The sequence below is a fragment of the Siniperca chuatsi genome, linkage group LG14 (assembly GCF_020085105.1).
Source record: "Siniperca chuatsi isolate FFG_IHB_CAS linkage group LG14, ASM2008510v1, whole genome shotgun sequence".
NCBI lineage: Eukaryota > Metazoa > Chordata > Actinopteri > Centrarchiformes > Sinipercidae > Siniperca > Siniperca chuatsi.
Genome location: NC_058055.1, coordinates 17,049,622 through 17,063,682, shown reverse-complemented (window position 1 = coordinate 17,063,682; position 14,061 = coordinate 17,049,622). Strand labels below are relative to the sequence as shown.

Here is a 14,061-nt window from a genome sequence, read left to right as displayed (position 1 = left end):
CAGATGGGAAATGTTTGCTTGCAATTTGTCCGTGATTTTTGTTTCTGTTTATGAAGAAGGACACACCAGAAAATGTTTGGGTATCACAGGCTAAGGACACAATACAGACTCAAAAAGTGTCTGAAAGTGTTATTCATGACCTTGGACTGTCAAAAAATCAACACAACAGCTTCCAACGTGCCACAATGGTGTTGCAAGAAATAGAAACCGTTTTCAGGGCTGAACAGCCCAAAATGAACTGCTTGATAACCAGGTCCATTTTGCAGGTAGGGGCTGAAGAAATCAAATCAAAAATCTGCGATGGCATTATGTGTTTGTTTGTGTGCCAACTAGGTTGCCATGAAATGAACGCTGAAAATATCTAATGGCAGTTTTGATATGCAGATATTTCTGGTTAAAAAAAAGGTCTGTTTTGAAGAACAGGATTTTTATATCAGTTATTTTTCTTTGTTTGATTGCAGCAAAAAGTGAAAGATCTCTCTAACATTCTACTACAGAACTAGAAGAAGGGAAAAGTAAGAGGAGGCTTATAGATATCGCAAACAGAAAATTAATTTCAGGTCACAAATAAATAAAATAAATACAAATCAATCAATAAATAAAATCATGCTCAATGGATTTTCTTTCTCCTCCCTTTTATCCCAATATCTACCCTCGTCTTCACCAGCCACCTACCTCCCTCCTGCTCATCAGGGGGCAGGTTCAGCTGCAGTTCGTCGGAGGCACTGAAGTATTTAAATACTTTTCTTCTACATCTGTTAACAGTGATTTGTAGCCTATTAGAGTGAAGTGCTTGAGGTCTGGACACACATATACACAAACACACACAATTGGCAGAAAGACAACAGATAATGATTTCCTTGTTTACTGCCAGCGGCACAAGAAAAGGGTTGAGGGAATGAAAGAAAGAGGCAAAGGGAAAAATAGATTTTAAAAGAAGGGATATAAATGAAGATGGATGCAAGAAACAAGAACTCATGGAGGGCTGATACACATGTTGACTGTCTCATCTTTGTGATGTAGCTACTAGATACAATAAAAAAACACGCACAGAAACACACAAAAACACCAGCACACTGACCCACTGTGCAAATGTTCTTGCAAGGGCACACAAAAAAGAGTGCAGCACAGCTGAGCTTGTGCAGTGGTTAATGCTTCACAGTTTGTCCTTGAAGTCTCTTCTGAAGAAAGAGCCAGGCCATCCGTGACAGTCTGTACGGCTGAGAGTACACTAATACTGATAAAATGCACTGAATCTCGCTCCTGGTATGCTTCACTTCTGAAATACAAACTTGTTTCAAATCAAAGTGGGTCAGACTTTGCAGTAAAGCTTTACTATGTAAGAAGAATCATATGAGTCTGTTTTATATTCTGTTGAGAAGGTGAAGACCCTGAGGTTGTACAATCCATCCAAATAAATTAGTGTGTGCCCTTGCGGAGAGACTCTTTAACAGAAAATGATCCCAAAAAAGTCCTCAAAAATGGGATTTGAATGGTATAATAGACACACAGTCTTTTATCTCAAAAAGCTTTGTGAAATCTTTCGTGGGGTATTTTTTTCCTTTTTTTCAGTTACTGAGTTTGTTCTTTACAAAAAGAGATGTTGTAAGGTCATAGATGATGTACATGGTTAAATTTTCTGGTGAAAAAAAGGAGAGGAGAGGATTATTTTAGACACAAGGCTAAGACAAGACGTGGAGAAAAGAGAAGAAAGGCAAGATGGGAGTCAAGGGAGAGATTAGAGGGAGAGGAAAAGAGAAAAGCATCATATGTGAGGAGAAAGGGAAGCAGGCAGCAAAGTGAGGGGGGGAGGATGTGGAGGAAGAGATGGGGGGGACCCAGGGGAGGTATCAATAAGGCTATCGATCTGTCCATCAGGCGCACGTCTGCTGTCCTGTCACTGTCTTCTCTCATCTATTCACATCATCAACATGGGATGAATTTCCTCGCTATAGCTCCTCTGCATTTGCATGAGTGTGATCAGGATGGACGGATGGATCAAAGGGGGATAGAAAAAAAGGGAAAGTCTAACCAGGCTAAAGTTTAACAGAGGGAATGGTCTGTATCAACAGTACACTGGTACAAATATGTGCCAAAATATGGATTTGGCTACATCGTTTTCACTGGTAGAGAAGGTTTTCAATAGTAAAGTAAAAACATTTGTCAGTCTAATTGAGGAGTTACGACTGCATATTTGCATACCCAGCAGGACATGGAGATAATATTCCAAAAACTGACATCATTTGCTTTAAAATTAGGGCAAATTTATGAATGTGTTTTATGAGAGCAGAAAGATATTATGAGAGCAGAAAGATATTTTATGAGAGCAGAAAGATATTATTTGCAGAGTTGCATTTTTCTTTGTCTTATGAGTGATCAGCCTTATTGAAATATTCACTGATATGCATTGTGTTCTTTGCTCTTATTAAAGTTTTAGTGGTAAAATTAAAAGTTTAAATTCTAAATGTGATATATTTACTAGGAACAGCTTATGGTGGTTGGTATTAGTTATTTTTATGAAAAAGACTTACAGCTTTACATGCTTAGATGTAAAGCTGCTGCAGATGTTAAAGTGGTTGGGGAAAATGACCATAAAGTGAGACGATAAAGTTGTGTACCATCAGAGATTTTTCCATATAGTTTATACCACGGCATCTCTTTATCTCTTTCATATCCAGCTGCTGGATTAACAATGCACATATTCCTGTCTGGTTATTTTATCCATAAACATTTGATTTTTTACTATATCATGATATATATCAATATCGAAATATAAAATTACATATACATTGATTCTATCCACATTGCTCACCGCTATAAGACCCAGGTTTTTATTATTTCGTCACCAGTTTTATTTAACAAAATACACATTTCAAATTTTAACAAACTACTAACAAACGCCTATGTCCCCGTCACAAGAGGGTTTAAAACATTCTACCTTAATAATTTAATGTGAAGCTTGTCTTAATATCCAAAACACTAATGCGTAGCTGCCCAGTACTTGATTAACAAGACTAATAGTCTACAGCCACGCTAGCGGCTCTGTGAGGCTGTACTTAGACATAGTGGTGCTTTAAACAGCATGCTAACATGCTCACAATGACAATGCTAACATGCTAATGTTTAGTAGGTAATATTTTTTTTACCAATTTAGTGCCTTAGCAGGCAAACATTACTACAACTAACAGCACTAAACACTATATAAAGCTGAGGCAGATGGGGAGGTTATTAGTTTTGCAGGTATTAGGTCATGAACAAATGATGGGGTTAAATGGAAAGTTAAGAGGGGATCACCAACATTATTTCAATCAATTCACCCTGCGGGGGGCATTACTGTATAAAATTTAACAGCAATCCATCCAACTTGTTGAGACGTTCAAAACCACAAATGTGCACCTCATAGTGGGGCTAGAGGAAAAGTCAGGGGATCACCAAAGTCAGTAGGATTCATCATCTGGGGACAATGCATGTCTGTGCAAAATTTCATGGCAATCCATGTAATAGTTGTTGAGATATTTCAGTCTGGACCAAAGTGGTGGACCAACCAGCTGACTGCTAGCATGGCTAAAAATAACCTTATAGTGTCATTGAATAGAACCAAAATCAATAGAACATTTGAAACATTATTGAAATCATGTGAAGAAAAAGTATGTATCCAGTATAACTCTATACTGTCTAAAGGTGAAAAAAACAGGATATAAATTTTAGGCCATATCACTTAAATTAGTCACTACACTACCCAGTAAAAGACTATTTCAAATCACACACAGGGTTGCTGTCTCATCTGTCTCACTCTGCTCATCTGCTTCTATTTCTCATTCATCCCAAATCTCCTCTCTCCTCTCTCTTCAATCCCGAAGAGCCACACTAACAGGAGATTACACTGTTACCAAACAAAGACGCATTGTAACGCTGACATTCACAGCTACAAACAAAGAATGTGAGACAAGAGAGCGACAGAGAGTAGGAGGAAATAAGAGTAAAAAATAATGAGCAGAAGATTAAAAAAAAGAGTCGTCTGTTTACTAAAAGCTGACGATTTGATTCTTGTCCACTTCATCTGCTGATGTCTACTCAGCCCACGGTCCATTAGCTAAAAGTCATTAAGCTTACTCTGCATGATCAATTGTCCATAATAATAAATACTTTAATATCAAAGAGCAGAACACTTCCGTCAGTAAATCTAGCTTGTGTCCTGTCAGAGGGAATGAGTGCTTCGAGTGGGCAAACAATTAGACAATCAATTATTCAACCAAACAAACAATCAAAGCAGTTATTTCAGCTCATGTGAAATAAGATCTGTAATGAGCAATGTTGCATAATGTGCTTCATAAAAATCTCTTTGGTGCTTTGTGGCATTCAAGCAATGTTACTGGCAGATCAAACAGAGAAAACAGTGTTGTCTTGCAGCACGCTTTGGGACTTTGTGGGTCTCGGCCTGTGAAAGGAGGTTAGCTGGTTGGAGTCTGATTATGGGCTGAAAACCTGCTGACTGCACTGCTAAGCCAGCTGCTGACTCCAGACCTCTATTTGTGCCTTCTGTCCCACCTGCTCAGTGGTGGAGCTCAAACATGCAAAGACACAAAATACTGACATATGTGCACACACAAATATATGGACAAATGCAATTTTGACTTGTGTTTTCTCACTGTTAAGACCTCCTGTTCTACTTCCCGTATTTATTTCCATGTGTAACATAACTGTTGCATAGTTTTATTTACACTCACTGGAAGGTGGGGCTCAAATACAATAATTTAGGTACATGGTTCAAATAATAATAGTAGTAGTAGTAGTAATGCAGTAATACAATTTAATACAGGAAATTAAGCAGTCTAGACGATTTCCATCTACTTCTGGTATAAATCCAAACACAGATATCAACACAGACATTTGTGACATAAAATGATACAGATAGTAGCTTTGCATTACACCCCTGGAAGGTACACTAAATCTTAAAAATAACTTTTGAAATGCTGGAAATTCGACAAAAAAAGGTTGAATATTGCAAATACGTTTTTACGCGTGGCTGATGTGAAAAAGTTGCAACAATAAAAACTAAACATGACAAAGTGCAATGGAAACAGACTTAGAGAAAAAATATTGACATAAGCACATTAAGCATGCGCTTCCATTCTTTATGCTAAGCTAAGATAATCGGCTGCTTGCTCTAGCTTTATATTTAGCGTACAGACATGATGGATAAATCTGTGTGACTTGATGTCATCAGTAATGATTTTAAATATATAAACAATAAGAGGAAAAAGTAGAGCTATGTATGTGACAGGGGCATTGAGGAACTTAAAGGTGAATTTACACTTGGCTTTTTTGATACTGGGTTATCTGATCTGCCTAAGATGCATGAAGTATCAAGTGTAAATATCGTATGGGCCTGCACCACATACTATACCTCACTTATCAAAGTCCCTGTTTTTGGTATTTAAACATTACATGTGCACTGATTGTTCCCCAGTTGACTTCCATAATTGTGGCTGCTGGGATATTTAGACAAAACTACAATGCTTCTAAAGTTTAAAAGATCAAAGATCTCCCCCACCTTCCGTTCACTGTGGAGATATCATATGTCACCTTTTCTTTCTGGCGACAGTGATGTCCAATTACTGATCCTTCTGTGTCACTGGATGTTTTTCTTATATAATACAGTTTGGGACTGACTTTGATCCTGGTAGAGTCATAGTTCAGTTTCTATTTCAGTGAAGACAGAAGCTAGCACTGATTAAATTGTGCTGGTTCCTTCTTGTCTGAGTGCTGATAATTATTTTATATTTAATTATGCAAATTGATGTGGGTGGAATCCACACATGGAAACACATGTATTAGTCCAAGACTGAAAAAATAAATGAATATGAAACAGTGTGTGTGAGTGGAGAATGGAAGCGGATGTAGTGTATGTATCTATGTGAGCATGTGAGGAGGTGTTTATGTACGCTGAATACATGGATGCATGTTTGTGTGTGTAGGTGTGTGGTGTTTTTTTTTTACCTTGGCAGGTGAAGCAGTGAACATGGAAGTGTGTGTTTTTGACACGCACCACCTCCCCGCGACAAACCTCCCCACAGCGCTCACACACAATGGGCGAGTTTCCACGGCTGGAGAGAGGAGAGCTGCTGTTGTTGTTGTTTCCTCCATAAAGACCTGACTGGTACTGAACTGCTGGGAGGAAAAGAGAGGAGAGGAGACGATCAAAAACATGTCACTTATTGTCATTTTGAGGCCCTTCCTTTTGTCTTCCTTCTAACTGAATTCAAACATCTGATCAAAGTGTGATGAAAATGTGGAATGAATGCCACAAAAAGATAAGGGATGTGATACATTTTTTTCTTCTTTGTTACAGGAACATGTGATGTTAAACATAAGCTTTAATGTATAATGAATTTGAAAACAGTTGCTCAGGTTTGTCTTATATATAAAGTAGAAACAAATCAGATCCAAAAGTTGACTTAACATAATTCTCAAGCGTCAGTAGGCCTACGGATGTTGATTTGTTCTCCCGCACAAAAAAATCAATTTAGCCTTTTCTTTAATGCCACACAAACACTATGGCAACCAATCCTGGGAGATCAATCTTACAAAAAAACCCACACACAATCAAATAGATACACAATAAAAAAAGAACATGGAGGCAGACACAGACATAATCACACAAACATAATCAAATACACATTCATCTAACGGTTTAGAGGAGACGAAGAAGGCTTAGTGACTGACTTAGTAACTAGTAGTGGCAAAGTCTGTTACTCTGCCAGGGAGATCAGTTCGACTTACAACCATTCATTACAAGGTAGTGGCTTAAGAGAGAGAGAGACAGACAAACAGACAGACAGACAGACAGACAGACAGACAGACAGACAGACACACAGACACACAGACAGACAGACAGACAGACACACAGGTGTAGAAAAAGACTAACTGACTGAGATATTCCAAACTGCTGGTGGCCTTCAGTATGTTATAGCTGTAAGGGAATATACTTACTGTATGTACAGTATTACACATCTAATGTACTCTACAAGTTCGTACTATTATTGAAATGGTTCAGATTTGCTGTTATAACTATTACACTTTACAAATGTGCATTAATGTAGCACAGTGTACATGTGTACACTTATTTATGTCTATACTTGACTAATTACCTCCGCCAAGGAGGTTATGTCTTCGGTGCTGTTTGTGTGTTTGTTTGTCTGTCAGCATGATTACGGAAACACTACTGGCCCGATTTTCATGAAACTTAGTGGAAGGGTGTAGCATGGGCCAAGGAACAACCCAAAAATATTTTATGGTCGCGCTAGCTTCTCTGTCCTCTCCTTTGTGTGTTTGACCAAGGGTGGGGCTCAGCACACACACACACACACACACACACACACACACACATACACACACAAGTTCACTTATGTCATTTTTGGGGACATTACATAGACTTACATTAATTTCCTTGCAACTAATTGAATACCGCTCGCATCACTCTCCCCTTCCAAGTGTCTAGGAGAAACTACAGTGGAGTGAAAAACGCAACAGGCCCTATCTAGAGCCAGTGGTTTTGGTTTGTCTGTTCTGGGTTACTGTAGAAATGACGGTGCAACATGGCGGCCTGTGTGGAAGGGGGCCCGCTCCCTCCGTAGATAAATATGGCTTACTCTAAGGTAATGAAAACACAATTCTTATTTTCAAGTGATTATACACTAATGAAAACATACTTATAAATATTATATTCCATTTCTGCCAATAGCTCCTCCTAAATGTTACACACTGGACCTTAATGTTATTTTGTGATTATTCTTTTTTATGGCACACTCACAAAAATGTGAGGGATTCCTCAGGACTTCGCACTTACTTCTAGTTAAATCTCTATTCAGTTTGTATTCTCTAGTTCTCTATTCATGGCAATCAGAGAGGACAGCACACTAAAAATCGCATTATACATTGCAACTTGTGAATATGACAATAAAAGCTTAGAATTTTGAATCTTGAAATATACATGCAGAACATGACAGACACACACACACACTATGAGAGACAGAAAAGGGCACAGTGGGGCCATTTTGGGATTACACCTCTTTCATTCTCGCTTATGAAACTTGTCAAATCCCTCTTAGAGAAATTCCATTCTTTACGCTGTCTGAAACACACACATGCACACACACACACACACACACACACACACACACACTTCTCCCTGTAATGGTAGGACAACAAGACAGTAGAATGAATATATTTGATTGACTGGCAAACGACAGTATATGATCAATATTGATTTTGATTTCCTCTAACAGTCGACTGCACTCTACCCAGTGTGCAACAATGCACACACACACACACACACACACACACACACACACACACTCTCCCTGTAATGGTAGGACAACAAGACAGTAGAATGAATATATTTGATTGACTGGCAAACGACAGTATATGATCAATATTGATTTTGATTTCCTCTAACAGTCGACTGCACTCTACCCAGTGTGCAACAATCTGAGAAACAATTCTACTGTATTCTGCTAAATTCAATTACATTACAGTTAATGCTGTTGCATCCCAGAGTATTATGCAATCGCAGCGCACACAAAACATGCCGGCAGGTTAAGCTGATGACAGCAGGAGAGAGACAAAGATTTGTGGATCTATAATTGCTTGGGGGAAAAAGGTAAAACTGGGACAAAAACTGCATCATCAGTGTGTGTGTGTGTGTGTGTGTGTGTGTGTGTGTGTGTGTGTGTGTGTGTGTGTGTGTGTGTGTGTGTGCGTGACTGGCATTGGTTGTGTAGCCAGATGGCAGCCAGACTGGAACCACAGACATAGAAAGATCTGAGCCACCTGTGTGTGTGTGTGTGTGTGTGTGTGTGTGTGTGTGTGTGTGTGTGTGTGTGTGTGAGTGAGAGAGAGAGAGAGAGAGAGAGAGAGAGAGAGAGAGAGGGCCTGAATGTGAGTGTTTGTTATTATTAGTAGGTTTAAATGTTGTATGTTCTAGTTCTAGTAAATGTAATTGACGAAGGTGAAAACATGTAGTTTGTGCATAAATGTGTACTGCATGTGCTTCAGTGTGTGTGTTTATATTGTGTATGTGTTGTGTATTGTCTTGATATAACTGACCAGCAGACAGATAACGTCCTATGCACATCTGTCTACAACAGATGTTTGCAACCATTTTAGCTTGTAACCCCTTAAAATAAAGCTGTTGTCTTGCCCTCGTCACATGTTGCAAATTTCGCTCTGAGGTGGCCTGTTCAACCAAAGACTGATTTTTCCTTCTCAAATGGTTAAATTATTTTTATTTTATGGGCTTTAAGATGTAAAATGATCTCATGAGTAAAATCATTCTTTAGAAAAAAGTCTGAAAAATAGGGCTGCCACTATCGATTAATCTAAACAATTGACCATTTAATGTGAGTTCATTTTACTTTGACAAACTGTATGTCAGTGTATAATGCAGCACAAAACTAAATGTAAACAAAAATTTATATATTAAAGTGCGAAAAAAAATGTTTAAACTGGCAACTCCAACATGATAAAAATAACACACACACTGGCATTGTCAAAGTAAAATAAGCCCAGATTCTAACCTAAACATTTTCTCAAACACTTATTCAGTGGAATTTCTAAGGTAGCAAGCAGACAACTTTATGGCTTTATGAGTGTATTAAACAACTACAAGGACAAAACATATTAAAAAGCTCTCCTTACTAATGAATAGGCCTAGACAACACAGTTTCATGGTTTCAGAAACACAACCCGACGTACGTCACGCTGCGGTGACCAATCCGGCAATCAGACTGGTCACACTGCTCCAGTCAGTAAACCAGTTCATGGACCAGACTATGATACTCTCCCAGTTGTGTCCTCACTTGGTTTATTTTGTGTACCCAGCTTCGACGTCTGTGTCTTGGCTTGCAGTCTCTGCTGAAAAATAGCGATACCACGAAGTGTCCTTTGGTTTGTGTTCATTTGTTTGAGAGAGAGCGACTGACAGCTGTGGTCGAGCGACATAGAGAGTGAATAAGGAGAGGGAGCGCCGGTAGAGGAAAGTCGGTAAATCAGAGAGATAAAATGTTATTTTCTGATGTTTAACAGCAGTTACATTCTAAAGCACAAATAAGCACGCCTACAACGCAGCAGTTACTGAAGAAATTCTGATTTATTGAAGAAAAACAATGAAAAACCACCTCTGGCTTTTTTAAAGTTAGGTTACTCTTAGCCTACTGACCTTATGGTAATGTGCTACAGTAGGGAATACATCTCAGCTGTCACGGACTGAACTTTCAATAAAAAAATCTAATTTAATGTCACCTCCATTTCCCTTCAATTGTCCCTTAAGAGGCTTCAAAGTCTGCACTGACAGCAACACATATTTATTCTGACCTTTGACCTCGTGGATAAACAGCCTGGATAAAAACCAATCAGGTCTCCCATAGTGTGAACCAAACCAGTCAGCCAAAAGATAATCCTCTTCTTTTCTGTGGGAGATTTTTGGGGTTACAGTTGCTCAGCCAGGGCCCCTCTGCTACGCTGACATGGTCATAATTGTATCGGAGTGTAGCCACACAGGAGCACTGTTAAGGTTAAATATCTCCCTGAGGTGAGAGGTATAAAACTGTGGCTGCTACAGTAGGAGGTGTAAGCAGCTGCTTGATGTCTTATGCTGGAAAGCAAGGTGCTGTGTTATGTCTGCAGAGCCACTTTGTTTTTCATTTTTGGAAAATAGATTTTGGGATTTAGTGGTTTCACAGTAATAAAAACCTGCTTTATGCAGTTCTATGTTTAGTCATTGGGACATTTTAATATGTGCCCAACACAATTTAGACCAAAGATGTGCTCTGTTGTCTTCCGGCTATCAAAGAACAGCAGGGCTTCCTTTCTTCTCTCCAAAACATCTGAGTAGATGTACAGGCTTGTCGGACTGTCTTACATGACTATAATTATATATTGATTGTAATAAGCACAGATTTCTAAAAACATTTTCTGTCACAAAAAACAAACAAAAAAAACTGGATGAGCAATTCTGAATATTTGTTAAATGATGGATAAATCGATTGGGTCCTGTGACTTTGGGAATTTCTTCAGTGGAGGAATCCCTGGTTGTTACACAGATTTATATCAAGCCATACACACTGCTTACAAGTGCAGCACAAACTGGCAATGATGAAAATACTGATGAAGGCTGTCAGCTATCAATACACAATATCAGCCTCAGTTTCTAACCTTCATTGACAGAGAGCTGGCTAATGACATAATGAAATACAGAGTCGGTGTGTGAGTCGGTGATCAATAACCTCAGTGAAGGGCTGTTTATGTCTACTTCAGGTTAAAGCCTCCCAGAACGATCTTATTGATTAGGCAAAAGCAAACACACACATGAATACCCACACATAGCCTTGACATGTGCACCTTAAACTCACCAAACACAGCACACACACTTACAAATATGACACACGCACACTTACCATTTGTCGATCCACTCATGATGTGAAGTGGAAGTCCAACAGCTTGAATGATAGTCCTCCTCAGAGCCTGTATCAGTCAGTTCAATTAAGCCTCCAGCAGCAGGACAAAAGCTCCAGATATGACCAAGCACTCCTGTCAACTCTCTCTGTCCCTGTCCGATTAAACTCTCCCTCCCTCTCTCTGTCTCAGTCTGGAGAGGGCTTTCCCTGCTCCTCCCGGCAAGCGGATTACAGACTACTGTACCCCTCCACTCTGCGTAAAGGCAGTCAGTTGAGGAATTAAATCGAAACTGACTGGTACCATCCTCCTCCTCACGCCTTCAGCTTCTGCCTCTCCCACCCAGCGGTGCTCTGGTCCGGTCGCAGAGGCGTCCATCCCTCCCTGCATGAACAGTCAGTGCGCTCCCGCGGACGCCTGCATGCCTGTGCGCTCCAGTGTTTAAGGTTGAAATGCTGTACGGTGAGTTTCTGAGGGTTTTCACAGACTCGGGAGCTGTCAGAGCTTCTTTCACCGGGCAGGACGAGCTCCTCTCACGGTGCGAGAGCGCCGCATAGCGTCGGAGCTCCAATCTGCCGGACAAAAAACACCAGGCAAGCCTGGACGTGCAGCAGTCATATGGTTCTGTTCCGACTCCAAATTGCTCTAGAGGAGAGGGGGAACCGTAAAAATAGTTGAAGAATATGAGAGCCAGTAATTAAATCTTTTATTGCCAGATATAGAAGCTTAAATGTAACTTCAGGGAGAGCCCTGGCCACAATAACAAACCAAACAGCAAGAGTAGAAATAAAACCACAGTCCTAAATAAACTACCTAAAAAGTTATAATCATAAATCTAACTACCTATCAACACAAAGAACAGGTAAAAAGGAAAGGTTGAAAAAAATGGCAGCTCTCTCCTACAGGTCTTCCTGGCATTGGGCCAAAGGTAATTAGTTAAGATACAAAAAACTGGGAAACATTAAGTTAAGATAATTGAATGATTAGCTGAAATTTAACAGCAAAATCACTTCCGTTCTGACATTAACCTGACAACTACATAGCGATAAGTCCAAAAAGCAAACACCTCAGGCTAAGTAAAACACAAAAGTGGCTAAAGAACTTAAGAAGTGCAGCTCCTCAACAGTTTTATACCCCCAGATGGACTGTGATTGGCTGCAGGTCCAGATTCACTAGCCAATAGCAAGAGAGAGGAGGAGGACCTAGAGCCCGAGGAGCAACACAGCACATATTAACACATTTTATCACTTACACATTCACCTATAGGGGAATGTAACAGGCTCCATATGAGGGGTTAATTGCCAGTGGCTCTCTATTGGGATTATATATGAGACATACTTTATTTGTAATTTGGTATTTTGTCAGTCCTATGTGGTATAAATGTAATATTCCTGTAATAGTCCAATTAGAAAAGTGTGTCAATGGCACTCAATAGTCAATTAATGGTAGCCTGATTGTGAGCCACTTTAATCTTATATGGTATTTTTATCTCACAGCTTGTCACTTTAATAATCATATAATAATCCTAGAGAGAGTTCACAGAGGAAAAATCCACCCTAAAATTTTATATCGTGCTACTCCAATAATTTTGACATGTAAGATTCTTCTAACACAAACTGCCGTCTCCTGGAAATCAGAGTATCAAGACTTGAATTGATGATGTCTGTGGTTTCACAGGGATTCATAGGGATTTTTTTAATCCAAATAAGTTTAATTTGAACATAAGACTTGCAGCTGTGTGCAGCAGAGAGTGATTTAGAAAATAACAAATTTAAATCATCATACAGTTTGCGGTGTCATAGTGTCATTGAACAGTTGTTTCATTATTAACTGTCCATGGCTGGGTTAATCTGTCGGGGGGCCCCTGGCAAAAATTTGTTATTGGGCCCCTATTGACCCCCCCTCCCACTCTTTATGCTTTCTGTATGTACCCGGTTACTGCTTACTCTGGTAAATAGTTTTAAGGAATATGCAGCATATGAGCACAATACAACTATGATAATGAAGGCATTGCACTTTAGTGGTGCCAATTCCCCGACATATATGCAATTAATCAAATTACCAAAAAACAATTGACATGTATGGGCCTTTTAGGGGCCCCTGGGGGTCCAAGGCCCTGGGACAATTGTCTGCTTTGCCCAGATGGTAATCCAGCTATTCAGAGTTGTTGTTTTTGTTGTTGTTGAAATGTAAGTCAAACTGAGCTGTTCGACATTTTTTGGAATAATATTTGGGTGGATTTCCCTTCTAGATTTAGTCTGTAGTTATTGAAAGTGAGTTTAAACTGAATGGTCTTTAGGTATCAATATAATATTACCATGATAGTTCTGCAGGCAGTTTAACTGCATAAAGATCTAAATATTGAGTTTTTTTGTGACAACATTTTTTGCTTTTACTGTGAAGACATTGCTTTCATATTACAAGAGAGACATGAGTCATGGAGACTATATTCTATTATTTACCATATCCTCTGTGGTCTATCTGCAGGATTTTTCAATCCAGCAGTCACAACAATAACCAATAAAAACAGAATATGCATATGAATAAAACCAATTTAAAACACGACTCCAAGATTACCAACACCATTTAAGGTGTTCAGTTAAAATC

The 14,061-nt window shown here is 39.2% G+C and overlaps 1 protein-coding gene across 12 annotated transcripts in view; it reads right to left on the bottom strand.

The window, feature by feature from the left end:
* The window catches only part of LOC122888628 (actin-binding LIM protein 3-like), a 52,311-nt gene extending 39,780 nt beyond the window's left edge, over window positions 1–12,531 (bottom strand). For 10 of the 12 annotated variants that reach the window (XR_006380747.1, XM_044223284.1, XM_044223287.1 and 7 more), the window contains exons 1-3: window positions 12,298–12,531; window positions 11,457–12,099; window positions 6,001–6,171 (exon numbers count right to left, since the gene is read on the bottom strand). Coding sequence is in view for 11 of the 12 variants with exons in the window: in XM_044223284.1 (XP_044079219.1) it covers window positions 6,001–6,171; window positions 11,457–11,475 (190 nt within the window). In the remaining variant the exon portion in view is untranslated. Of the gene's footprint in view, window positions 1–6,000; window positions 6,172–11,456 lie in introns of all 12 variants that reach the window. The other 2 variants (XM_044223286.1, XM_044223285.1) reach the window with 2 other exon arrangements.
* Between the last annotated feature and the right edge of the window lie 1,530 nt (window positions 12,532–14,061).